Source organism: Sceloporus occidentalis, unplaced genomic scaffold, assembly GCF_023333645.1.
Source record: "Sceloporus occidentalis isolate IW3139 unplaced genomic scaffold, rSceOcc1.0.p SCAF_2, whole genome shotgun sequence".
NCBI lineage: Eukaryota > Metazoa > Chordata > Lepidosauria > Squamata > Phrynosomatidae > Sceloporus > Sceloporus occidentalis.
The window spans coordinates 131,091,238-131,118,174 of NW_028316982.1; the positions used below are offsets into that span (position 1 = coordinate 131,091,238).

General features: G+C 42.8%; 1 protein-coding gene across 5 annotated transcripts in view; it reads left to right on the forward strand.

Moving 5' to 3' along the window:
- Positions 1–26,937, forward strand: part of ENOX1 (ecto-NOX disulfide-thiol exchanger 1) — a 497,438-nt gene that overhangs the window by 322,012 nt on the left and 148,489 nt on the right. For all 5 annotated transcript variants that reach the window (XM_089511006.1, XM_089511011.1, XM_089511009.1 and 2 more), the window contains 3 exons: positions 4,446–4,619; positions 6,525–6,731; positions 10,611–10,844. In XM_089511006.1, coding sequence (XP_089367132.1) covers positions 4,446–4,619; positions 6,525–6,731; positions 10,611–10,844 — 615 coding nt within the window. The remainder of the gene's footprint in view (positions 1–4,445; positions 4,620–6,524; positions 6,732–10,610; positions 10,845–26,937) is intronic.

Consider the following 26,937-nt stretch of genomic DNA (forward strand, 5'->3'; position numbering starts at 1 on the left):
CATTGAACATCAGCAACCAGAGGGATACAAGTTCAAGAAAATGTAAATGGCTATAGGGCTGAAGATTGGTATACATCCCATATACTGTATACTCAACCTCAGGGATCCCCTTGTTAGTGAGAGTATGAGCCTTTCGGCATTTGGACAGGTCATGCTATGTTGGTGATGATTATGGTAGTGGTGGTGGTGGTGATGATTAGCCACGTAGGACCTGGAAAGTAGTTATACATCTTATCTCCTTCCCGCTGCCATCCTATCCTCCTCATCTCTTCTCTGCACCCTCACCTAGTCAGCATTTACTTGAAGTGTTGGAAGTCACTGTGCTGAGTGAATGGATGAAACAGCTGGAGAAGCTGACTATTCTTCATAGTGATTCTGACTGAAAAACACAGTGGTTGATTTTATCAAAAATCAGCCAGAGTTGAAATGCAGAACCAAAACCGGTTTCTCCTCATCCTGGCAAAAAAGAAAAAAAGTTTTGTTTGCTTCTCTTTCTTCAGAAGATTGTCGGTTTTGCAGACGAACATAATAGCAACAATCTCAATGAAATACACCCAGGCTTTCCCCAAAATAGGACAGCAGGGCATGAAGGTCATTGCTCTTTGTCCTCCTGAAAGCAGCATTCAGAAATTCCCTGCCTTTTAACTCCCATTTAGTTATTGACCACTGAAAGATGCAGTCATCTAAACTGCCAAATCTTTTTAAGCCAGCTGAGCCACAAGCTGTCACTGTGTCTTATGCCATTGTATTTTATATCTTGATTATGTGGTTTGTAATTATGTGCTTTCTTTTTACCTGTCCTGAATCTACTGTAAACTTCTTTTGTTGGATGACTCCAAGTTGTAGTGTTATGAGAGCAAGGCCAATTCTCTCTATTCACTTTCTAGACGTGATATTACAGTCATCTGCTGTATGTGTATAGAGGATCCAGATGATTAATGGGAACAATAATGGGACATGGAGCTGATTTCCTGACCTGTTCTAATGTCATGTGCCCCTTCAGCTCTAATATCCATTTGTTAAAGGTAAACTTCTAAAGAAGTAAGCATATGTGCATAAAACTCTATTGTGCATATCATTCCTTTCTTCAGATGTCTTCTCTTGATGCACAGATGTCCTCGGCAGGGTAGGGGAGATGCATGATGCAGCCTGACATCTGCTTAATTGTGTGGCAAACCTCCGTGTGTATAATAGATGAAGCAGGGTAGAGAGGGTTTGTTGTTTTGTATTCTAAACTGAAAACTTACACGCTACATCTTTTTCTCCTAGGAAATGTGTTTCAATTGCTTGCTGATTTTGGTTGACATTCCTCATACTTTTTCCATTGTTTGCTGTTCTTTTTGGGACACACAGTCTTATTCAGACATGTTCAGGTGTGATGTTGCTTGTATGGAGAATGTGGGGCCAGCCACATTTCCTTGCTGGCTCCAGCACCACATTGTTCTTATTTTTGGACCATGCTTGCAGAGGGAAAGCCTGCTGAACATCATGAATGTGAATCCTGAACAATCAAAGCTCAGGCTCATGGGGACATGGGCCCATTCCTTTCTTGGTAAATGGCCCCTCATTGCCTGGACACCTGTGGGATTAGGGTACCAGGATACCATTTTCTCTCATTGCAATTTCTAATCACATGAATTATGGAACATTTGAATAAGACTCCCATTTTCACTGTCCACATGGTATACTGCACCATAGATTTATATAAGAGCCATTACAAATACCAGCATTTTTATTTTTCCTTTTCTTTTTTACTTTCCCTTTCATTGCTAATAATTCCTCACACGGATTTTTTTCTTCTGCTGCACTGAGTTGCTATTTGCAGTGAGCCATGAACTCCAAGATCTCATTCCCAGTTAATCACCACCAGTTCAGACCCCCTTGGTGTATTTATGAAGTTGAGAGTTTTTGTCCCACAATGAATGCGTTCGTGGTAATTTACACTGAAACCTTTGCTTTATTTATTGCAAATTGCAAAGAAAAACTGGCAGAGGTGAGAATTCACTGCAGCTTTGCAATCGTTTTAGTACAATCTGAAGCAGTAAGCAAAGATGTGTGTTTTTCAGGATCCCAGGAGTCTCACATACCCTATTTTGTTCAAAACAGATATTGGTTTTTAATTGTGTACATACATAGAAGCAATCCCCCTTCCAGAATGTTTTCACACACTTTTCTGATTTGATACAACATAGGAATTTAGGGTTAAAGCTGGATGTGGTTTTCTAGAACTCAGCACTCTCATATGGCTGCATTAAAAAAAAGGCATAGGCTCCCCCTCCCCTTTTCTTCTCCTTAATAGTTCAGCTACAACTCCCAAATTGCAAAACCCTTGATTGTACTTGTTATCATTAAATATTGCTGAGCTGTTATCCAAAAGCTGTACAACAAACTTATGGGAACACCCAAATAACTCTACTTGCTTCTGAATAATTGATGCTATCAAATAGCAGTGGAGTTGTACCAACAAAGGGATTGTTCTCTCAAAATAGTTTATTGTGTTGCAAGAACCAAAAAAGTCTTCTTTTACTCAGCTCCTACCTCGAAAAAAAGAGCTTATGAAGTTGGCTTTGAATTCTTCTAAAACATCTGCTGCTTATATTTCATAGTCTTGTGATTTTTGGTGCTATAGAGCAAACTTCTGTTTTATCTTTGAACTTTGTGTGTGTGTGTGCACTTGTGTGTGTGTGTGTGTGAGAGAGAGAGAGAGAGAGAGAGAGAGAGAGAAATCTTGGCAGAAAATATGCTGGTAGCAATTGCCGAACTAAAAAGTGAAGTCAAAACAAAATTGTGAACCAGGGAGACCTGGGTTCAGGATGACTGAATGGCTCAGGCAAGTACTTTCAGTCTAATTTATTTCACGGCTGGTAAGTCTTCAGAGCTGAACTTTATGAAAAGACTATGAGCTGAGGAGCAGCAGGCAGGGCATCCATCCCTTTGATAGTGGAGGCATAGAGGTTTCTGTCATATGCAAGATATCCCAGATCTTTCTGTACTTCATGAATGAAAATAGGGACACCTCTGTGCCTGAGTTGGTGGGGCTGGCATCATTACTTGGTAGACAGCATTAGGGCCAAAACAACTCAAGATTCAAATGTGCTACAAATAGAACTTGGGATGTAAAGGTTCATGTTGCAGATGGGTCAAGATGACAGAATTAGTGAAGCAATCCAGCCATTTGCTGTAGCCATCTGTTGTTATGTGTACCAGCTTGGGTAAGGTATAGCCTGTGGGCATTATGTGTCTTTCCCTTCATGTACATCCCTCTTGCAGTGCCCAGACCCCTCAGGAATTCATCCTGCTTTCCCAGAGGGTGGGGTGTTCATAGGACAAAAAGGCTGATCTAAGCTAAGAACCCTGTGGACTTTACAAATTCCTGTTCTAATCGTTCATTACAAGTAAGGATATACTAGACCTTTAATTGGCCACACTGACCAGTGCTGGACTAGGTGGACATTTCATTTGATCCAGCAGATCTCCTGTGATTCTTGGTTTCCATGAGTCACAAACATGCCTTGATTTTTGTTATGTAACTAAATATGTGGGTGCCTTTCCCCCCTTTTTACATTTTTCTTTCTTTTACTTTTTTTTTTTGGGGGGGGGTCTGTGTGTTTTTTGCTAGTGGTGGCCATTGCCTTTGAAAAGTCGTATCATGAACCTGCACCTTGCTTTATACCAGAATTACAGTTTTGGAAGTTTTCTGGAAGCATAATTTAGCTTTAAAACAAGATGTGCATTCCATGTGCTCCTAGTTTTCAGACAATTTGTTACTGAGAGAGTGTCACAGAAATTATATTGACACAGCAGCAGACCTGGGGATGGAATGGGAAAACAGGGCAGGATGATGTATCTTTCAATACTTGCAGCCCTTATGTTGCCCATACTTGATCTAAGCTTGTGGAAAGCATGGTAATGTGACAAGGCAATTTTTGGTAGTGTTTTTGTAAATTAGCTTGTGAATGAAGGACAAATCCAGTGAGAGCCTCACCCAAGCTATGGCCACTGAAATCAATGAGATCTACATGAGAGCAGTAGCCAGATCTTGTGCTGCTTGTCTACATTGCAATGAGGCAAGAGGGATTTTCACTGAATTTGTACCAACCATAACTATCATATTATTTTGTTGGTGTTCTTTTCATGTTGAGTGGATAGAAAAAGTAGAGTGGCTGTGAGAATAGTTGCCCAAAGAGGCAGGGGTTATTCTTATGCAAACTTTTGCACTATTGTGTAGTCAGTCATATTCATAGTTATACAGTGTTTCCATCTTAATGCAGAATTGATATTTTTCAGAGATAGGGCTTGGCTGCAATGCTTCCATGTGTGTGTTTGTAGGGATAGGCTATACTCTATGGTGATGTCTTAAATATAAGGCTATCTCTGCAAGCTAAACAATAAATAAAAACTATTTTCAGTGTTAAAGGCCAAACATTTGTGTTCTGTATTTGCAGATTCAATATGTGTACGAGGATTCGATCCAAACCTCAGTATGATGACTGGAATAACTCCAATTAACCCAATGTTGCCAGGCATGGGGTTAGTACCCCAACCACCAGCAACAGAGATACCTGTCATTAAAGAAATAATTCACTGTAAAAGCTGCACGCTCTTCCCTCCAAACCCAAGTAAGTGAGGCTGAATGAAGTAATTACATTCAAAGCCACTGGACTTGTTCAAGCCTTCTTGTGTTTTACCAAGTGTAGTTGTAGTGCTCTAGTTATCGCTTCAGTGAAAAATTTCCACTGGGAAAATTATCCCACAACTTTGCTATGGGCAGAGGTCTATGCATGTCGTTTGGAAATCTTTTAGAAATTAGAATTCAGTGCCAACATTTCTGTTGGCATTATCACTGTGTGCTGCTCCCACACATTTAAGTGACATTAAGTACATAGAAATACTGTAGGTGTATAGATTCCTTGGTTTTCATTGACTAAAACTTTGGCAAATGGGAGACGTTAGATTACCCAGAGATGGTCAATAGCATGAGAGGGAAGTGACTGAGGAAAAATTGGCTCTTCTGTTATGCAGGAATGCGTGGACATGCCACACATTGTAAGGAGGATGTATGTGCACATATAAGTACATATGTTTAAATCAGTGTGACATTTGCAATTTGCCATTTTCAAACGACAACTGTATAGGCCTAAAAGTGGGATGGGGAGCATAGAAAACACATAAACTCCACTCCATATGGCCCAAGCACCCAGATGTCAGTTTAAACTTCACACCTTAAGAGGAGAGGTTTGAAGAGGATGGTGTGACTCTGTCCAGTTAACCAACTTCTAATGAATGGGAATCCAGTCTAGATAAGATTCTCAAATGTAAAGGTGTATCTTTAAATACTAAAGTCAGGATCATCCAGTTGCAGTATGGTTGTAAAAGTGGACCATGAAGAAAATCAGCTCATTTGAAATGTGTTGCTGCATGAGAATACCACGGATACCATAGTCTGCAAAAATGCCATAGTCTGCCAAAATGGCCACTAAAAGGATCTTTGAGTAAATCAAGCCTGAACTCTCTGTAGAGTTTACACCTCTCTATATACATCTGGTAGAGGAGATCAGTGTTCTTTTGTATCAGTTTTGCTAGTTTATGGTGAAAAATGACCAAACTGAGGCTACTGTGTGTTATTGGTCATATCATGAGATGACATTGGAAAAGGCAATAATGCTAGCTACATTTGAAGACAGTAGGGGGGAAAAGTCAATGACAACATAGGTGGATTGACTCAAGGAAATCCTGAAATTGCCCAAACCTTAGCTGTTAATAACAGGTTGTCTTGGAGGTCTTTCCTTTATTGGATTGCCACAAATAAAAATTGATAGATTTGTAAATAGCAATGGCTACATCTGTACTGCAGCAATTATCTAGTTTGGTACCACTTTAATTGCTATGACCCCATGGTATGGAATTCTGGGAAGTGTAGTTTTGTGAGAGATTTAACCTTTCCTGTCAGGGAGCTCTAGTGCCACAACAAACTGCAATTCCCAGAATTCCGTAGCACTGAGCCATGGCAACTAAAATGGTGTTAAATTGGATTCTTTCTGCAGTGCAGATGCAGCCAATGATAAAGAACATTTTATGTGATATGGGTTTGTATGTGATGATAATACATTCTTTGTATTTCTTGAAAAAGAAATGCTCTGGTTGGAGATGTTCCATAATTAACAGTACAAGGAAAGTTACTGTTTTAATGGCTGCAGTGGCAGAAATCTGTAGTGTCAGCTGTTTAATATTTTTAATACTAAAATGCAAGTTTAATTCACCAGATTGAATTTAATTTAGTTAAAGCAGATCTACTGGAATCTGTGGAACTTAAAGTAATTAGAACTAACCTGTCCCAGTGACCCTAGGTTTTATGAGATCTTGATGTGATTATACGTGTCTATTCAATTTTATGATTTATTATTATTTTTTATTTAATTGATTTATTTTATTTAATACTTTCTTTTCTTTTAGGATTTTTTTTTTTTAAAAAGCAAGGTCAATGCCAGCACAACATCCCGCCTGATCTTTATTTTTTCCCTTAGATCTTCCACCACCTTCAACAAGAGAGAGACCTCCTGGGTGTAAAACTGTGTTTGTTGGAGGATTACCAGAAAATGCCACTGAGGAAATTATTCAGGAAGTTTTTGACCAGTGTGGGGACATCACAGCAATCCGGAAAAGCAAGAAGAATTTTTGTCATATTCGATTTTCAGAAGAGTTCATGGTTGATAAAGCAATTTACCTTTCTGGTACTTATCACATTCTTTAACAGATTTCCTTTGTTGTTGTTGTTTTGGTTGTTTGTTTTTGTTTTCCCATTGGTGTTTTGTGATGTGAATGTGCTCTTACTTTCTTTGGTTTTTGTCTCAACATGGGATATAACTCAGTGACATAGCTGTATTAGTCTGGATTGGTATGCGAAGGGATGTTGCATCTAATGTAGTAGACTTAAGTCTATGATCATTCTACCAATTTCCTTCTCTCAGTTAGTCTCAAAGGTATTACAAGAGCCCTTTGTATCAGCATGGGGTAGAAACTGCAAGGTGATAGTCACCTTTCTTTCCACTAAGACTGGCTTGCATGCTTTAATGTCACTTTCTGGCACTTTGTAATAATTTAGCAGATATGGTCCCATATTTAATGCTATTGAGGTGCCTTTATTTTATATGGGTTTATTAACACACTGAACCACTACACCACACTAATATCTGCCAAATACATTACTCTGTATGGATGAGAAAGAATCCCACGATGAATTTTCTGTACATTCAATAGCTTATATTTTAAATGAGGCCATCTTGAAATAGCTTCCAAATATGAAGACATTCCAATGAAAAAATTGTTGAGGTGTTCCCCAGGGATCCCCGTTGTGAATTTCTGTGCATGCCATGTAGTCTATATTCTAGCAGATCATTCAAAACACGTATTCTAAAATAGGTGAAAATCTGTCCATGTGTCTTTGTCTCATGCCATAAAAGTGTCTCATGATATAACTGAAATAGGTAGAAGGACAAAACAGTGATGGGATTGTGTGTTCATAAGAGGCTGTGCTGATGGATTTTCTGTTTTACACACTTTGGATTCTGGAAAGGAAGAGGCACTAGGGATCATATAGCAAACATATGTTAGATAATGGAGCACACCAAATAATTTCAAAAGAAAATCAATTTGTGCTTTATAGATTATAGCAAAGTCTTGGATTGTGTAGATCATGAAAATCTATGGATTGCTCTTCAAGAAATGGCCGTGCCACAACATCTGATTGTCATGATGTGTCATAATCCCCTATCCACTATTTCCAAGCCACATATGTGTTTTTGGTGCAAAACAGCCTTCATTTACACAAAAATACTCAGCAATCTTGCAAATAAAAATCTTATGCAGAAGACAGTAATTTTTCATAACAAAAACAATCTTTTGTATAAGATTGTTGGGTTTTTGCACAAGAGTTTTTTTTTTTTACTGTGTAAGAAATTTGTATATGAATGTAATTTTTGCGTAGAAAACAGGGATCCTGTACACACACAAAAACCTACATGACTGTCTGGAAACAGTGTTGTTTTTGTCCAAGCCCCACAATTTTCATGCAAAAGTATTTCAGCACAGGCTATTTCATTAAATTCTTCAGAATGTGTGAATACCAGTCAAAAACGGCACAAAATGTTTACAACTGTATTATTATTCTTAAACAGCTGTTCCAAGTTTCCAAAAACCCTTTTTGGGGAGGGGTAGGATATGATTAATATTTTTTTCCGTTTCCAGTTATAACACATTACTCAAATCTACCCTTTCCATAATGATGGAATCAGTGTTATAAAGGAAATAACTCTTCGTAGAATTTTCCTTAGCGTGACTTTTGTAAAATTCTGTCGCAAATATTGGGCACTGTCTAGAGACTCTAGAATGGCAAAGGAAGTGCCTTGTTTTAATTGCACTGAATTATTGTATTTGCTAGATAATCTTTATTATATTTTCAAACATAAAGCATTCTGAATTGGCAATAAATAATGGAGCATAATTTTGTAAGCCCATAATAGACAAGAGACATAAAAATAAAATGTACAATTTATATTCATTCTGCATGAGAAGCTAGCCCTATTGTCAGTTACAGTACAAAGGTAGATCACACCATAGGCTTGATCTTTTAGGACGGGTTCCATATTCTTCATTCAGGGTTGTGGACTAACAATGCTACAAGTCATTCCCATCTATTTCATTTTAGCAATCCTCACCTATATATTTATGAATAGTCCCTTCAGGACTATTCAAACCCATTTCAATGCTCCAGAATGCAACTTGATAGGAATCATATTAACATGGGAGAAATGATGCAACATCTGGCTTAAACTTTCCCTTTGTTGTATAATTGTTCAGTTCAGAGCTTGGACATAATGCCTTTGTTGTCTGTTAATATATTACTTTAGGGGCTAGTGACAGCAGCCCTTTTGTAAAATAACATAATGACTGGTTAACATAATTACATTTTTATACAGTAAGTATCTTTTAATCATTACTTTTCTTGTTACTTCTAAGGGGCTTTGCAAACATTTTAAGGCAAATTTCTTACTTATTTAGATGGCACCTCCCAAGTAGTGAAAAAAACAACACACTAAATTGATGAGCTACATGGTCTTCATCCTCACTGCAGAAATAATCCAGGTTGACACCACTTTAATTGTCATGGCTTAATGCTGTAGAATCCTGGAAATTGTGGCTTGTTGTGGCACCAAAGCTCTCTTCCCGGAATAAAATACTCGACCACGAAAAAGCCTTCTCTGGTTATTGAACTCTGCCCATGGTTATTGTTGGATTTTAAAATATTAGTTTTAGTCTTCTACTGTCTAATGTTGTTTTAATGGGGGGTACTATGTATATATGGATATATTTTAGCTTGTACGCCGCTGTGATTGCCTGGCAAAAAGCGGGATAAAAAATTTAATTTAATTTAATTTTAATTTTATGAATAACCCACCACAGTCTCAGGTCTCAAGACATATAACATATGTGGTCTTGATATAGGCATTAAAATCTGTTTATGCCGATGCAACCTAGTAAGAGTCTAGCACTAAATACCTTACTTGTCTCCATGCAGCTATCTGGCAGATAAGCTCTGTTCTCCAACACAGACTCAACACACAGCTCTTCAGGCATTTTTAAAAAATACAGACATTTCCAGTGATGTTGAGATGAAAGACAAGAATGGTTTCTTATCTGACTCAGCTCAAATATTATATTTCCATGCAAGTTCCCTCTAATTTAACCAGAAATTGGAAAGTTACTGTTAAAAAGTAGTGCACCACACCTGCATCCACACTGCAGAAATAATCCAGATAGACACCACTTTAACTGCCTTGGCTTAAAGCTATGGAATTTTGGGAACTGTAGTTTTCTGAGATGTTTAGCCTTCTCCATCAGACACTGGTTGAGGGGAGAAATGCCATCTGTTGTTGTCGCTGATAACCAGGACATGAAGAAATATATTTGAGTGTCATCAGCGTACTGATAACACCCGGCCACATATTCATGGATGATTTCTCCCAGCGGCTTCCTATAGATGTTAAATAGCATTGGGAATAGGATGGCACCTTGAGGGACACCACAATTAAACTTTGTTTTTGAAGAGCATAAAACCTGAATGAACAATAAATCATGAATTTTTGAATCTGGGACCTGGCTTGCTGGGGGAAAATTATTTTTTGAATTCTAGATGTGATCCAGGTCTATTAGATGTGGGTCACACAAATGAATGAAAAGAATCTCTCAGAACTTCTGTACTTACCCCAAATCACAAGGTCCTTCAGTTTTGTTTAAGACCTGGGCACTCTCAGCATCATCTGAGATTTGGTCTCAAATATGAGAAATCTGAGTCCAAAGTGTCTGACACTAGCTGTTCTTTTGGTTCAACTTAGGTGCTGTGAGTTTTCAAAATGTAGATGGATGGATTTGTGACTGGCTTCTTGTTTGTTGGAGAAACCAATGTTTTTATAGGCAAAGCAGTAGGTATGAATATCAGTGCACTGACATGATGATTTATTGACTGAAGGAAGAACCTGATTAAAGCAATTCCCTAAAAGTGTTACCACAAAGAAAGGTGGAAGAGCTGCCATGTTTTTGCTTGTTATTTTCAGGTTATCGCATGAGATTAGGATCTAGCACAGACAAAAAGGATTCCGGTCGCCTTCATGTTGATTTTGCTCAGGCAAGAGATGACTTTTATGAATGGGAATGTAAGCAAAGGATGTTGGCTAGAGAAGAACGTCACAGGCGCAAAATGGAAGAAGATCGAATGCGGCCTCCATCTCCTCCAGCAATAATGCATTATTCGGAACATGAAGCAACTTTGCTGGCTGAAAAATTGAAAGGTAATGGAACATTTTCTGACTCTTGATAAGGCTACTACTTTCCCACAAAAGGGTGATTGATATTCCATGATAATATGCAATGACAAGTTTCTTTCTTACTTGTCTTCCCAGCCTATCGTTATGTCTATTGTTCAGGTACCCGAAATGTTGAGTTTTAGGCATTCCTTTTTTCTTTTCTTTTTTCATACGCAGCTGGTTGTCTCTGTAAGGAGACTTTTTTGTGATGTTACTGAAGTCTCCATACATTATGCAAGTGAAAACATCATTCATAGGACAAGACATGAAGGGAACTGGAACAAATAATAGCTTTCTGACAACTGCATCTCTGCACTTCATGTGCTTGTAGATCTGTCTGTGAAGCAAATCCGGGGATGCCCTTTCATTCCAAGGAAAGTTTTAATGGGATCTATATTTTGTACAGTATTTGCTGTGTTATTAGTCTGTCACAAGAATGCTTAGCATGAAGATTTTAATTACAGCTGTAGATTGTGGTGTTACAGGCTGGGTGTTGATTTGGGTTCTGTTTTGCCAAATTTAAGCCCCAGAGGTCAGGATAGTAAAGGATTGTGTTTGCAAAGCATAAAGGTAATATTAAGCATAAAATGTTTCTGTGTAATACTCTATATTGACCTACAAAACCCTAAGTAACTTGGAGCCAGAATACTTGAAAGCCCCTCCCTTGGGAGGTGGCCTTGCCACCACAGCCTCTCTCTTTAGGGCCCAACTGTCTGGCAAGGCCTTCTCCAGAGGCAGAGGAGCCGTGCGGCTCATCCTCTGGCTCAGAGAAGGCCTTGCCAGCCGGTTGGGCACTAAAGAGAGAGGCTGCAGCAGCAAGGCCTTCTCCCGAGGCAGAGGACATGCCGTGCGGCTCGTCTGCCTTGGGAGAAGGCTTTGCCGCCGCGGCCTCTCCTTGGGACCCAACTGGCTGGCAAGGCCTTTTTTTTCCAGAGTATAAGACGACCCCCAACTTTGGGGAGGATTTTCCTGGGCTAAAAAGTCGTTTTATATGTCGGAAAATACAGGTACTATGAAAATGTATGTATGTATGAATGAATGAATGAATGAATGAATGATACCAAGAGGGTATGCAGTGGATAGTTACGGGCATAAAGCCATCCTGACAAAAAGAAAAGGATAAGCTTGACAAAGAAACATAAACACCAAATTGACTTATAATAAACATGAGAAAGCTACCATATGAAAAGGTTATTAGTACAGGTTGAGTCTCCCTTATCCAAAATGTTTAAGACCAGAAATATTGTGGATTTTGGAATTTGTCAGATGTTGGAAATATTTGCATATACATAATAAGATATTTTAGAGATGGGACCCAAGCCTAAACATGAAATACATTTATCTTTCATGTACACTTTACCTAAAGGTAATTTTATAGACAATATTTTTAATAATTTGGGGCATGAAACAACATTTGTGTACACTGAACCATCAGAAAGCAATGGTGGCACTATCTCAGCCATCCATGTGGACAGTTTTGGATTTTGTAATATTTCAAATTTCAGAATTCTGGATAAATGAGACTCAACCTGTCTCATTAATGCATTAAAGGTTTCCTGGCTGGTGCAATCTGACAGAAGGTGGCCAGGAAGTAAGTGGTCACTGAATGTCATGTCACAGAGAGGACCACTAAGATCTTTTCCTGGTTGGAGGAGAATGAACAGTGTTGACATAATTACTGGCTAGTAGAGGGGATGCAGTGGCTTAGTGGTTAAAAAACCAATTCTGATGACTGGAAGATCGGAAGGTTGGCAGTTCAAGGCCTCAGTGCTGCATGATGGGATGAGCTCCTATCACTAGTCTCAGCTTCTGCCAACCTAGCAGTTAGAAAGCATGCAAATGCAAGTAGATAGATAGGTACCACTTCAGTGGAAAGGTAACAGCGTTCAGTGTAGCCATGCTGGCTACATGACCACCTGAATCTTCTTCAAACAGTGCTGGCTCTTTGGCTTAGCTACGTAGATGAACATTGTCCCCTACAGTCAGTTACAGCTAGACATTCATGTCAAGGGAATACCATTATCATTAGTAGAGATCTAATCTGAATGGATGATTGGTGGATAGGAAGGATATAAAAATTGACCAGAAGAGACAGACAGCAGGCTGATCACAAACATCAGCCTTCTACATATGAAGACAACTACCCGTGACAGCTTTAATGCCAATATCAATGTTCCTAGCTGATGAAACACTTGCAGTCAGGCTGATAACAGGGAGCCTTTGCTCTCAAATGGGCTGGATATAGTTTTGTTGTTGTTGTTGTTTTTAACTGCCTTTAAATCAATCTCGAACCATGGCGACCCCATGAATGTGACATCTCCAGGCCTCCCTGCCTCTTCTGCTCTGCCCAGCTCCTGCAAATTCATATTCATGGTCTCTTTAATAAAGTCCATCCATCTAGCATGTGGCCTTCCTCTCTTTTTTACTTCCCACCACCTTTCCTAACATTATTGTGTTTTCCAACTATTCATGCCTTCTCATGATGTGTCCAAAATGTGACAGTCTAAGTCTTGTCATCTTGGTTTCTAGGGATATTTCTGGGTTGATCTGCTCTAGGACCCATTTGTTTGTCCTTTTGGCTGTCCATCGAATCCTCAGCACTCTTCTCCAGCACCACATTTCAAATGAGTTGATTTTTCTCCTATCTTCTTCCTTGACTGGAGATTTAGTTTTATCTAGCTATATTTCCCATTATGCTAGCAATGTTTGCTACTGTGTGTGTAGCAATGTCTGTCATGAGCCACAGATGTGAACATCAATTTTTCATTGTGTATTGGGTATAGAAATGCCTGTTAAGGAAATATAGGCATTTCTTTATGAATGCATGATGTCTTACCTGTTGTATTGTAATATAATATATGTAATGTGCCGAGAATTTTAAAGTCTATGTTCCTCCCTGAAAGGACTATATTCATGACTGTATTGATGACTTTATATAATAAATAGCCTAACAGAACAAAAAAGAATTTGCTCATTCTCCCATATTAATAACCTGTCATTCCATCACTTAAGAGTGCTTATGTAGAATATTGATGCTAACTCAGCCTACTTGAACTTTATCATAGTTCATGAGTTGGAAACTTAAGTTATCTGAAGGTGATAAAAGGGACCTCCAAACAGATACAGATTGGCTGAGAAATGGCAAAGAACTCTCAATCCCTCAGTCTAAAGAGACAGGGGTTGGGAATCTTGCCTATTTCAATGGTATCACAAGTTTTAAATTATAGTAGAATTATTGTTTGTGCCTTCAAGTCATTTCTAATATCCAAGGCTTTTCACAGGCTTTTCTTGGCAAGATTTATTCATAGGGGGTTTTCCACTGCATTCCTCTGAGGCTGAGAGAGTGTGACTTGCCCAAGGTCACCCAGTGTGTTTCCATCTTTAAACAGTGATTTGAACCTTGGTCTCCCATTGCCCTAGTCCAATACTCAAATCACTAGACCATGCTGATTCTCATTCTTAATTATACAGGTGTCTTTCCTAGCATTGTAAGCAAATATCCAGATAAAAGTATTAATACTAATACAAGAGTCTTGTAGTTGATTCACTGCTTTACTTTTAGTTTACACTGGCGGGTTACAGACGGAGTATCAGGGCCTCAGCGGTCAGAACGGCAGCCGCTGAGGCCCTGATCCGCCACTTTCCGGGCTGCGGGGAAGTGGCAAAAGTCCGCTTCCCCGCAGCCTGAAAACGGGTGTCCCTGGGGCTTCAAGCCCCAAGGACACCCCGTGGCGGGGAGAAGGAGAAAGGGGCTGCTTGGCCCCTTTCTCCTTTGGTCCGCTGAGCGCAGCCATCTGAATGCTGTGCCCAGCGGACCAAACCAGGAAGGAGCTCCGAAACGGAGCTCCTTCCTGCTCCGCGGAAAGGGCGCATTATGTGCCCTGGCGCGGAGCAAGGACGTCATGTCCGCACTGCCCCTTATAGAGGCGGCGCGGTCGTGATGTCCTCATGGTGGCAGCCGTGTGGAATGGCCGACGCCATTTTGTGTGCGCAGAGCGCGCCCTAGGGTTAGGGGGGTGCGGAAGCACCGCCCCTTTCTAACCCTAGTGCGCGCTCCACACGCACAAAACGGCCCGTTTGTAACGGGCCTAACTAAGCACAAGAAGTGTTTGCTCTTAGTGTTGCAAAAGTCCTTTGTCTAACTAAACTAGGGAAATGGGTCAATTCAAACTACAGCTTATGCAAAGGCTTTTCGCTTATTTCTCTCTTGTTCTCCTCAATCCCCAATTTTCTTGCCTCTTTTCTCTTTAAATGAGATGGAAAATGTTTTTTTTTTTTTTCCTGGCAGGATCAAGGAGGGAGAGAGAGAGAGAGAGAGAGAGATCATTAATAGAGTTGGTAGATGCTGATTGAGGCTTTGTCTGCATGGGCTAAAAGGCCCATTTCCCCTCTGTTTGCACAGTATCTTGTTCAGATGCCACATGACCCAAACCTCAGCTTTGGTGTCAACAATTCAGAAGACGTCCAAGATATTCAGCACCAGAACTGGGATATAACAATCTTAAAACAAAGTAAACTGATCTACCTCTTATTCTGGATCTTCCGTGAAAATCTGGAGCCATCCATTTCCACACCAGGGTGGCTGTCTGCATGAGCATACCGCTGTGCCACCTAGCATGTCCACTGCTGTCACCAGTTACTCACTTTGAGGTCAGAAAAAGGCACCCACCCATGTGATCATCCCTGGGCACCTTGTTGTGACCTCCAAAGCAAGTGACTGGCAGTGGTGGCAGACATACTGGACAGCTCAATAGGACACCCTACAGACAGTCAGCCTGGCATGGAAACGCAGTGCTGGGTAACTGGGAGGTTGGGGTAACTATGGAGACAGGATACTCCAGGTTACCTCTGAGCATTCTGGCTGGTGCAGATCATGACCTCTTCAAGTCCATGACACTAGAGATTTCTTTCAATTTCCAGTCGTGTGGATCTGGCTGCTGTACAAGCTTACCTCACTTTTAACAGTGTAGAAGTGTTTCTGGGCAAGACTTCTTTATTATGAAATTTGGTACCAGAGGCAGAATTAACATGGAAAGGATTGAGATAGGTTCCTGCACTACAAAAAAGAAAAGGGGTTCGACATGTTTCAGGGGCTGTACAAATGGATAGTGGGATGCTACCCCTCTTTGCGCTGGACCAGTGCCGCAGCAGCCATATGCAGCAATGCCAATCAGCTCCCTCTAGGGAGCAAAAAGAAGCTGCTCCAAGCAGCTTTCTGGAAGGCGCGTCATAAGTGCTACAGCATGGCGTCATGACACCCATTCCACACAGCACCATTTGGGCACTACGCACAATGTGTATCATCTTGGCGCACACCGTATGAATGGGTGTGCACCATAATGGTGGATGGGTGGCATGGTAAGGGCTCGGAGTGTGTGGACACTCAGCCCTTACCATGCCTACAGGCCGGCACAAAGTGCCAGCCTGTACAGCCCCTCGGTAAACTTTTTCTGTTCAAAACTATATGCTCATGTGAAATGAAATAACCAGGTCTGGTAAGCCTTGCATAAGTAAAGAAAAACAATATTGAACCTGCCAGAGAACATTTGAAAGATTCTTCCAAACACATTGAAGGTAGCTAGTGAGCTGGGGTAATCTCCTATCCTCCTTTCTCTCTGTTTTGCTGTTCATAAAAGGGATTCTGGAGGCCATAGCTATTTACCTTGCCTATATAGCTACAGTAGGATCAACTAGAGCAGAATCCCAGGAATTCCCAGCTCAAGTGTACTGTGTTGTTCACTGCAGATACACTTCTGCAACCCAAAAATGAAAGTCTGTATTTCTCTTTCCCTTCTTCACCAGCCCTCAGTCATCTCCCAGTGCCAATGCTGCTTTAAAAACTTTCACATAGACAGAGGAGAAAGAGAAAAGAGGGGCTGGGTGTGCATAAAAAGGATTTGTAAAAATAAGCTTCTTTGTTTTTGTTAACTGAGATAAGCCTGTATTTGTTTTCAGCACTTCCTAAGTTATATTTATACCCTTGAAAAAGTTACCCTTTGGAGTACAGTTCCTAGAATCCCTTGGTCATCACAGCCAGTAATTCTTCTAAGATACCTACATATATTCTATAGCAGATCACCAGTGGTCTTGTGATCCTTTCACATTGCATAGAAGCTCACAAGATACAATCCAACAAAACAAAAATATGGAAAGTACAGTAAATGCAGCTCAGGTTAGTCTGTATCAAATATCTTGGGAGTGGGATGGGTGATTACATGGGAGGTAGGTATTGCATTATTTGCACATGCTGTCTGTTCAGACATTTGTGAGTCGAGATGTCAGTCTTTAGCCTTAGTAGCACAGTGTATTAATATTTAATATTGAACATCAACATTTGACAGCCAGCAATTTTGGACTAACAGTGAAGAACTGACAATGTTTGTCAGCTGGTATGCACATGTAGTCAACATTTGACAGTTTCAGATGTACAAACCTTATTTTTTATTTTTTGTGTATTTACATGATCAATATAATGCCCATCAAAATGATCACAGGGTAGTTTACTTTAGAGGAATAGAATATATATAAAGACAAGAATAACACACCACAATACTTAAAGCAGCAAAATTAGAATTTTAAAATCCTTCAAGTTTTGGGAAGAATAAAGAGTTTTGCCTGGTGCCTAAAGGATCATAAGAACTGGAATTAGTCTAATCTAATTAATCTAATGACAATAGTAGTAGCATTTCTATACTGCTTATCAGTGCACTTAAGCACTCCCTAAGCGGTTTACAAAGTGTAAGCTAACCTACTTCATGCAGGGTGACTATAGTATGCTTTACAGCTGATTAATATTCAGCCCATGATTCAAAACATCTTGCAAATGAAAGCCTGCTACCATCTGAGATTGTCTACTTAATTGTAGAACAACTCACACTATTAAAAGGTTTCCCCTAAAGTTTGGTCAATAGCTGCTTCTCTGTACTTTGTTTTTAGTTCTGGCCTCTGGAACAACAGAACATGAGCCTGTTCCATCTTCTTCATGGCAGCCTTTCAGGATAAACTACCTGTCTCTCAGAAAATATCATCACAAATTAATTACATCAATTACTCATTAATATTTCAATAGATTTGCAGACTTTGATGACCTACTGTATCTGCGTCTGACCTAGGATTTAATATAAATGTCACTCATCCATTTAGGCAGTCAGAAAATACATTTTGAATAGTAATCAAATCCAGTACAGCTGATTTTTAAATCTAGTAATTGCCGCAGTTAAGTTTTTCACTCAAAAATGGCAACATTTTACACTTCATTGAACTGTTTATTTTTCAGAAGTATTGGTTCTTTTACAAGATGCACTACCATTTTATATAGTGATGTACCAAGACAATATGTGGATGTTCCAGGAAAAAAACACACATATTCCTTACTTATTCCCTTAAACTACACTACTGCCACACACATTTTATATGCCAAGGAAAGCCAACAGAACCAACATGTCAACAACATGTGATCCTAGATCATGTGCAGCGTACCAGTTGAGGCAAACTATAGATGTGCATTTGGAATAATGTACAAATGTACATAAACATTTCATCCTAATTAGTCATGCACATTTACATGTGATCAGACTGTCCTTGAAGGGGTGGGATGGTGAACTTCACAGGTGAGTCTAACTAGAGACCTCATTGGCCAAGGTAGTAGAGAAAAGGGAGAGAAACAGTAACTACTAAATATTACAAATGAACAATCATAAGTATGAAAGGTTCCTCAAGGCATCAAACAGCTCTTTATGTACAGCTTTTAAAAATAAATCACATAGAACAGCCTATACATATTTAGGGATATGGGTGTGCATATAATACTAAAACCACAGAATCTGCCTCTCTGCCAGATCTTGTATTGCTCCCTGAAGAGAGGACAGATTGTAAATTTGAATGAATAGGTGGGGGCTAGCATAGAAGACATTAACTACGGATATTTGGGTAACATGGAGCGGGATGAGAGAGACAATCTGAAACTCAAACATTTCACAGCTGAGGATACTCTTATGTGGCTGGTTAATGTTCAGTATCTTTTCTGTAACAAGTTGACTCATATATTTTTTTATATGGCTGCTAGTAACCTAAATTTATCCCAGGTCAGGCAGAAGATAATGAGAATTTCAAGACTAAATGGGATAGGCTCTGTAAAGATAAGTTAAGAGAAAATCTATTCCACTTATATTGTAGGCCTTCTCTTGAAAGCCAGTTATTTTTGATCCAGGCAAAATCTATGGATCGATTTACAACAATAATAATTTACACAACATCACAAATGTACAACATAGCATCAACTAAAAAAGGAGAAGGCTCTTACTGTAGTGTTTTTGGCAGATCCATCTGATGATCTAGGCCAATATTTCAGAATGCCCTGGGTAAAGTACAAATTAGTCATCTGCAGTACATAGACTAATCTGGCAAAGGAAGCAGAGAAGTGAGAGGGAAGAATGGAGCTTGCAAGGGAGAAACTGTTACATTGAATTCTTTATCTATCAGTCTTAGTGTGAATCCAGAATCTTATTTTTCGAGAATCGCATGCCTCCAAACACAACGCTTACAATCTGCATTTTATCATTGAGGAAAAGATTATAGAAAAATGTGAGAGGCATTATAAAAAATGTCTCTGATAACATCATTTCTAGAAATAGTGGCCCCATACAGATAGGCCAAAATAAAGCTGCTTGGGGTCATTTTGGAGGTATGCTCTTTAAATGATGCATGCATCCTAAGAGTCCAGAAGCCACGCCAAAGCCACACTCCAGTCCTAAGGACTGGAGCATAGCTTTGGTGCAGCTTCTGGCCTCTTATGTATCATTTAAGCAGCATACCTCCAAAGTGATCTGAAGCAGCTTTACTTTGGCCTGTCTGTATGGACACAGTGGCACCCAAAATGTGCAATAACTGTCAGAATCCACCTTCAGTCAAGCATTCAGGGTGTATTCTGCCAGATAGATAGATAGATAGATAGATAGATAGAGATAAATAGATAAACAGACAGCCAGACAGACAGACAGCTAGATAGATAGAGGGATGGATAGATAGATATAGATAGATGATGATAGATAGATAGATAGATAGATAGATAGATAGATAGATAGATAGATAGATAGACAGACAGACAGACAGACAGTAATGTTGAGAATAGGGGGGGATGCCGCCATGGGGACTAAGCCGGATGGTCACGTAGGGCATGATCACGTAGGGCATGGCAGTTAGGCAATTTATGAGGGGTTGTTGGGAATCTGAAACCAAACCTGTATACAGCTTTAGATCTCTACTTGGTAGAAGAGCCAGGAACCAAATGATCAAACCCCCCTTCCTTCCCTCCTACAGATCAAAGGGAGGGATTCTACATCAAAGGCAGAAGAGTAGGGTATCAACTCAAAGGGAGGGGTTTGGGGAATTTTAAGGTTCTGGCTCTATTTGGGACCCTCAGTTTCGACAAAGACGTGGCAAGAATACTTATTCCCAAGTCCTTCAATCAGCTTGAAAATATTCGAAAAAAGCATGAATTTCAAATAGCAAACCTTGGTTTTGCCATTTTATATAAAGGACATCATTTTACTATGTCATTGTATTTAATGGGACTTGAGCATCCATGGATTTTGGTATCCACAAGGAGGAGGGGGTCCTGGAAACAAACCCCAGTGGATAACAAAGGCCCACTGTATTTCACCATTGAACAGAATGAGTACTACCTCTTCTGTCGTTCTGCAATGTATTGTAATATAATATATGTAATGTGCCGAGAATTTTAAAGTCTATGTTCCTCCCTGAAAGATAGATTACAGTTTCTCAAAGCTCAAGATGTTGCAAAAGTTTATAATTATTCAGAACAGGAGTTACAAATTGATTATCACTACCAAGAAATTCTTCTCTTGTTCAGAATGTAAATTAAGATTCTGCATGTACAAGGTCAGTGGTTTGGCCAGCCCACCTGTGTTTTACTCAAATATGTACAGATGTTCTTTTACAGTTAGTTCCTTACTCACAATGCAAGTTGATTCCTGCCGCTTGCCTCCCTCCCATCTGGCAGCGGCGTGGAGGACCTTTCTTTCGCCGCCGGAGCGGCGTTTCTGGAGGGGCGGGGCCGGTGAGAGCGGCCCCATAAAGCCGGCTCCCGGCCTCCTCAACGGAGACGCTGCCGCTTGCCTCCCTCCCATCTGGCAGCGGCGTGGAGGACCTTTCTTTCGCCGCCGGAGCGGCGTTTCTGGAGGGGCGGGGCCGGTGAGAGCGGCCCCATAAAGCCGGCTCCCAGCCTCCTCAACGGAGACGCTGCCGCTCGCCCCCCTCCCATCTGGCAGCGGCGTGGAGGACCTTTCTTTCGCCGCCGGAGCGGCGTTTCTGGAGGGGCGGGGCCGGTGAGAGCGGCCCCATAAAGCCGGCTCCCGGCCTCCTCAACGGAGACGCTGCCGCTTGCCTCCCTCCCATCTGGCAGCGGCGTGGAGGACCTTTCTTTCGCCGCCGGAGCGGCGTTTCTGGAGGGGCGGGGCCGGTGAGAGCGGCCCCATAAAGCCGGCTCCCGGCCTCCTCAACGGAGACGCTGCCGCTCGCCCCCCTCCCATCTGGCAGCGGCTTAGGAGGACTTTTCTTTGCCGCCGGAGCGGCATTTTCGGAGGGGCGGGGCCGGTGAGAGCGGCCCTATAAAGCCGGCTCCCCTCCAGAGACGCTGCCGCTCGCCCCCCTCCCATCTGGGCAGCGGCCCAGGAGGATTTCTTTTTCTCTGCCTCCTTTGCACAAGGGACCACCGACGCCACCGACCCCGCTGTCGCTGGGACTGCGTCTTTCGCCGGGCGGCCTCCTCCTGGGGTTTTCCGAGCTGCATAGCGGCGGGAGTAGGAGGCTAGAATAGCCTTAGGAGCGGGGAATGCCTACTGTGGCTAGCACCTGCTCCATTAACAGCCATAGGAGGGTGGGGGAGGGATAGAGATGCGGGGGATGCCTGGGCCGGGGACAACACCTTGGTGGGCGGAGCCCCAATCGAGGTTGTGTGGGGCAGGGGGAGGTATGGCGGTGGGAGAAGGGACTTTAGTTCCAGGGGAAGACGGGATAGATGCGTCATATCTATCTCGCCTTCCTGTCCCCCTCCCAACCTGAAGGACCTGAGGGTCATTCCAACTGTGCCACAAACCCTGTCGCTGCTCCTGTGCAATGCCAGGTCTATTAATAACAAGACCCACATCCTCCAGGACCTCCTGGAGGACTCTAAGTGCGACCTGGCTTGCATTACCGAGACCTGGCTGGGGCCTGAAGGGGATGCTGTGTGGGCTCAGGCCCGGCCTGCCGGGTACTCGGTGAAGGACCAGCGCAGGTTAGGTGGGCGGGGGGGGGGAGTCGCCTTGGTACATAGGAACACCGTGTCCCTCACCAGGAACCACCTCCGACAGACCACCTATATCGAGTGTATTTACCTGACCCTAAAGGCTAGGGACAGTCTAGGGATTCTGTTAGTGTATCGGCCACCCCGTGCATTAGCGGACTCCCTTAACGAGCTGACACAGCTGGTTGCTGAGCTGATGTTGGAGACGCCCAGGCTTCTTGTCCTGGGTGACTTCAACATCTCCCTCACGGCAAGCTCTGTTCCACCTGGTGCGGCTCGGGAATTCATGGAGACCATGGCGGCCATGGGCCTGTCCCAGCTGATACGGGGTCCCACGCATTGCGCAGGTAATACTCTCGATTTGGTCTTCTGTTCGGAGGCGGAAAATCCGTGGGTGGAAATAGCTGATATTTCCCCCTTGTCATGGACGGATCATTTCCTGGTAGAGGCGATAATCAAGGCTTCTACCCAGATCCCCCCCGGGGGTGGTGGACCGATTAGGATGGTCCACCCTCGAAGGCTGATGGAACCTGAGAGGTTCCAAGAAGCCTTAGAGGGGCTCACGGTTGGTAATGACGGCGACTCTGTTGATGCCCTTACCGGTATCTGGAATACCGGTCTCTCTGGGGCTATACACAGAATCGCTCCCAAGCGCCCTCTCAGGCCCGCTTCCAAACGCAAGCCCTGGTACACGGAAGATCTCCGGGCGAGGAAGCGGGCTCTGCGACGGCTAGAGTACCGTTGGCGGAAACACCTTCGCTTAAGCGACAAGACTCTCCTAGACCGACTGTTAGAGGACTATGGAGAGGCAATACGAGCAACAAAGAATTCGTTCTATGGTGCTCGTATTGCGTCCGCGGAGTCGCGTCCAGCAGAGTTGTTCAGGGTGGTTAGGGAGCTAACTCAGCTCCCTCCCGCCCTGAACCAGATCCTTGAACCCTCTAAGGCCTGCTGCGACTTATTTAACGACTTTTTCGTGGATAAAACTTCTCGTATAAGCGAAGGTCTGAACGCCGACATTATGGCAGAACCTAGGGTAGAAGCGTCCAGAGCCTCCGTGGACTATATTATACTGGATCAGTTTGAGTCGGTGAGTACCGAGGATGTGGACAAGATCCTCGGAAGTGTTCGGAAAACAACCTGCTCTCTTGATCCCTGTCCCTCATGGTTAGCGGCCCAGGGGGGACCGGCGGTGACACTTTTGTTACGCCGGATAATTAATACATCTTTCAGGGATGGACGATTTCCATCGGATCTTAAATTGGCCATAGTAAGACCGATCCTAAAAAAGCCCTCCCTTGACCCCCTGGTTCATAATAATTATCGGCCGGTGTCGCTGCTACCATTCTTGGGGAAGGTGATTGAGAGGGCGGTTGCGATCCAGCTTCAGGCGCTCTTGGATGAAACGGATTATCTGGACCCATTTCAAACTGGCTTCCGGGCGGGTCATGGGGTTGAGACGGCCATGGTCGCCTTGGTCGATGATCTCCGTCTGGGCATTGACAGGGGAAGCGTGTCCCTGTTGGTGCTCTTGGACATCTCAGCGGCTTTCGATACCATAGACCAGGGGTAGGCAACCCTTTTGAGCCGGGGGCCGGGTTGCTGTCCCTCAGACAACTGGGGGGCCGAAGCCAAAAAATAAATAATTAAATAATTTTTTAAAAAAATTAAATATATAAATAAATCAGGACAAATGTAGGACAAAATTTTCAAATGGAAGACACTTTTTTTTAAAAAAAAATGGAGGACACGTGAAAAAATTTGCTGATTTAAAAAAAATATGTTAATATAAATGCATGTTTCTGAGGCTTCCATGGACAATTGCCCCCCAACAGCCCCGGCGGCAATCGGCGGCAGGACCGGGCTGGGGCCGGTCCCAAGGCCTCGTGGGGCCGCATCCGGCCCGCGGGCCGCAGGTTGCCTACCCCTGCCATAGACCATGGTATCCTTCTGGGGCGCCTGGCTGAGGTGGGAATCGGGGGCACTGCGCTCCAGTGGTTCCGCTCCTACCTCTCTGGGAGGTCCCAGATGGTGCAGCTGGGGGACGTGTGCTCCAGTAAGCGGGCCCTTAAAACTGGGGTCCCTCAAGGAGCCATTTTGTCCCCCATGCTATTTAACATTTACATGAAACCGCTCGGAGAGATCATCCGGAGATATGGGGCGCGGGGTTATCAGTACGCTGATGACACCCAAATCATTTTCTCTATGTCTCCGACTGATGCAGTGACCGGGGATGGCGTCTCTCCTCTCGTGGCCTGTCTGGAGTCAGTAATGGGCTGGATGAGGGAAAACCGACTCAAGCTTAATCCAGAAAAAACGGAGGTACTAGTGATAGGTTCCCCTGGACCAGGAATGACGGTGGTTCCACCTGTCCTGAATGGGGTCACGCTCCCCGTGAAGGACTCCGTGCGCAGTCTGGGGGTGCTTCTTGACTCTTCCCTTCACCTGACTGCTCAGGTGAATGCGACGGTCAAGAGTACCTGTTATCAGCTTCGGCTGATTCGCCAGCTGCGCCCATACCTGGCTCAGAGGGACCTTGAAACTGTTGTACATGCTCTGGTAACTTCGAGACTGGACTTCTGTAATGTACTCTACATGGGGCAACCCTTATACCAAACTCGGAAGCTGCAACTGGTGCAGAATATGGCAGCGCGGCTGGTCACTGGTGCTCCCAGGACCAGCCATATAACACCCGTGCTTAAAGATCTCCATTGGCTGCCCATTCGCTTCCGAGCGCAATATAAGGCGTTGGTTATCACCTATAAAGCCCTAAATGGCTTGGGCCCAGGATTCCTGAAGGACCGCCTCTCCCCGTACATTCCGCCTCGCACCCTCAGAACATCTGGGCAGCAACTCCTGAAGGTGCCTGGGGCTAGGTTGGCTGCTACTGCCAGAAGATCCTTTTCCACAGCTGCCCCAGCCCTCTGGAATACGTTGCCCATGGAGCTCCGCTCATCTACCACCCTGGCCCAATTTAGGAAGGGCCTAAAAACCTTCCTATTTAATCAGGCATTCCCCGATTAAACATCCTGTGGGCCTCCCTCCTCTCTCGTGGCCGTGAGGTTGGGCTAAGGGGTTTTTATTGTTTTTAAGGATTGTTACTGTTGTTGTATGCTTTTAATCTTGTATTTTGTTTGCGCTTCGGTGCATTTTGTTAGCCGCCCTGATCACCCGGAAGGGCGGGGTACAAATAAAAATTTTATTATTTATTATTATTTATATGACCAGACTTTCTGACCAAACAATCCTTTGTTATTCTTGCAGTTTGAGGCAGGATTCTTCTATAGTTTTAGTCTTCATACATTTCATAGTAAAAATGTAGTGTGGGGATGTGGCTAATCTCAGCTCCCTGAAGAATGTATAGTTGACCTGTCGCTTCAGATGAGGAATCAGGTGAATGCGACGGTCAAGAGCGCCTGTTATCAGCTTCGGTTGATACGCCAGCTGCGCCCTTTCCTGGAACAGGGTGACCTCGAAACTGGAGTACATGCGCTGGTAACCTCAAGACTTGATTTTTGCAATGTGCTCTACATGGGGCTACCCTTGTGCCTAGGCCGGAGACTCCAGCTGGTACAGAATATGGCAGCCAGGTTAGTCACAGGAACAGCAAGGAGTGACCATATAACACCAATATTGAAGTCACTCCACTGGCTGCCTATCAGTTTCCAGGCACAGTACAAGGTGTTGGTTATCACCTTTAAAGCCCTACATGGCTCAGGCCCAACCTATCTAAGGGATCGCCTGCTTCCATACAATCCGCCCTGTACACTCAGGTCCTCTGGGAGAAATTTATTACAAACCTTAAAGACCAGGTTGACAGCGACCTCCCAGAGGACATTTTCTGCAGCCGCTCCCAATTTATGGAATGGCCTGCCGGACGAGATCCATCAAATTACCAATCTAGAGAGCTTTAAAAAAGCCATTAAGACGGATCTCTTCCTGCAGGCCTTTCCGGAATAAAATACTCTGACACAAATAAGACTTCCCATCTAGTGAACTCTGCCCATGATGATTATTTTTTGGATTAGTTGGTTTTTAATATGTAGTTTTTAATCTTATACTGTTTAATCTTGTTTTAAGGAGGGGTACTATGTAAATATGGTTGTATTTTAACTTGTTGTACGCCGCTTTGATTGCTTGGCAAAAAGCGGGATAGAAATTTTAAAAATATTATTATTATTTTATTAGTTGGACTGTATAGTGTAGCACTTGAGAGAGTTATGCTACGACTGCGAAGAGTAAAGTTCAAATTCCCACTCAGCCATTAAGCTCACTGACCATTCTCAATCTAGCTTCCCCTGATCCACTCTCAATTTAGCCTCCCCTGCAGTTTTGTTGTGGAAATAAAATGATGAGGGGAAGAATAGTGTATGCTGTTTTGAGCTGCTTGAAGGAAAGGCAGGAAATAAATATAATATTTATTTAATTATTGTATTTATATGACGCTCTTTCAAAATGCTCTCAAAGCGGCTTACAAATAGTAGTTAGGTGATGTCTACATGTGCCAGAAAACTCTGGGAACAGCCCAGATATTCTGACCCAGAGCTGATCTGATGTCCCCCATTACCTGGGCACTTCCATTCTGACATGAGGCAGCTGATTGCACAGGTGTCCTGCTGTGCTACCTGCCACAGCTGTCACTGCAGTGGGTCCCTCATTCTGAGGTCAGAAAGAGGCACCCAGTGTCAATCACATGGCTGGGCCTCTCGTTCTGACCTCAGAGCAAGTGATTTGCCATGCAGACAGCTGTGCCAAGTGGCACAATGGGATGTG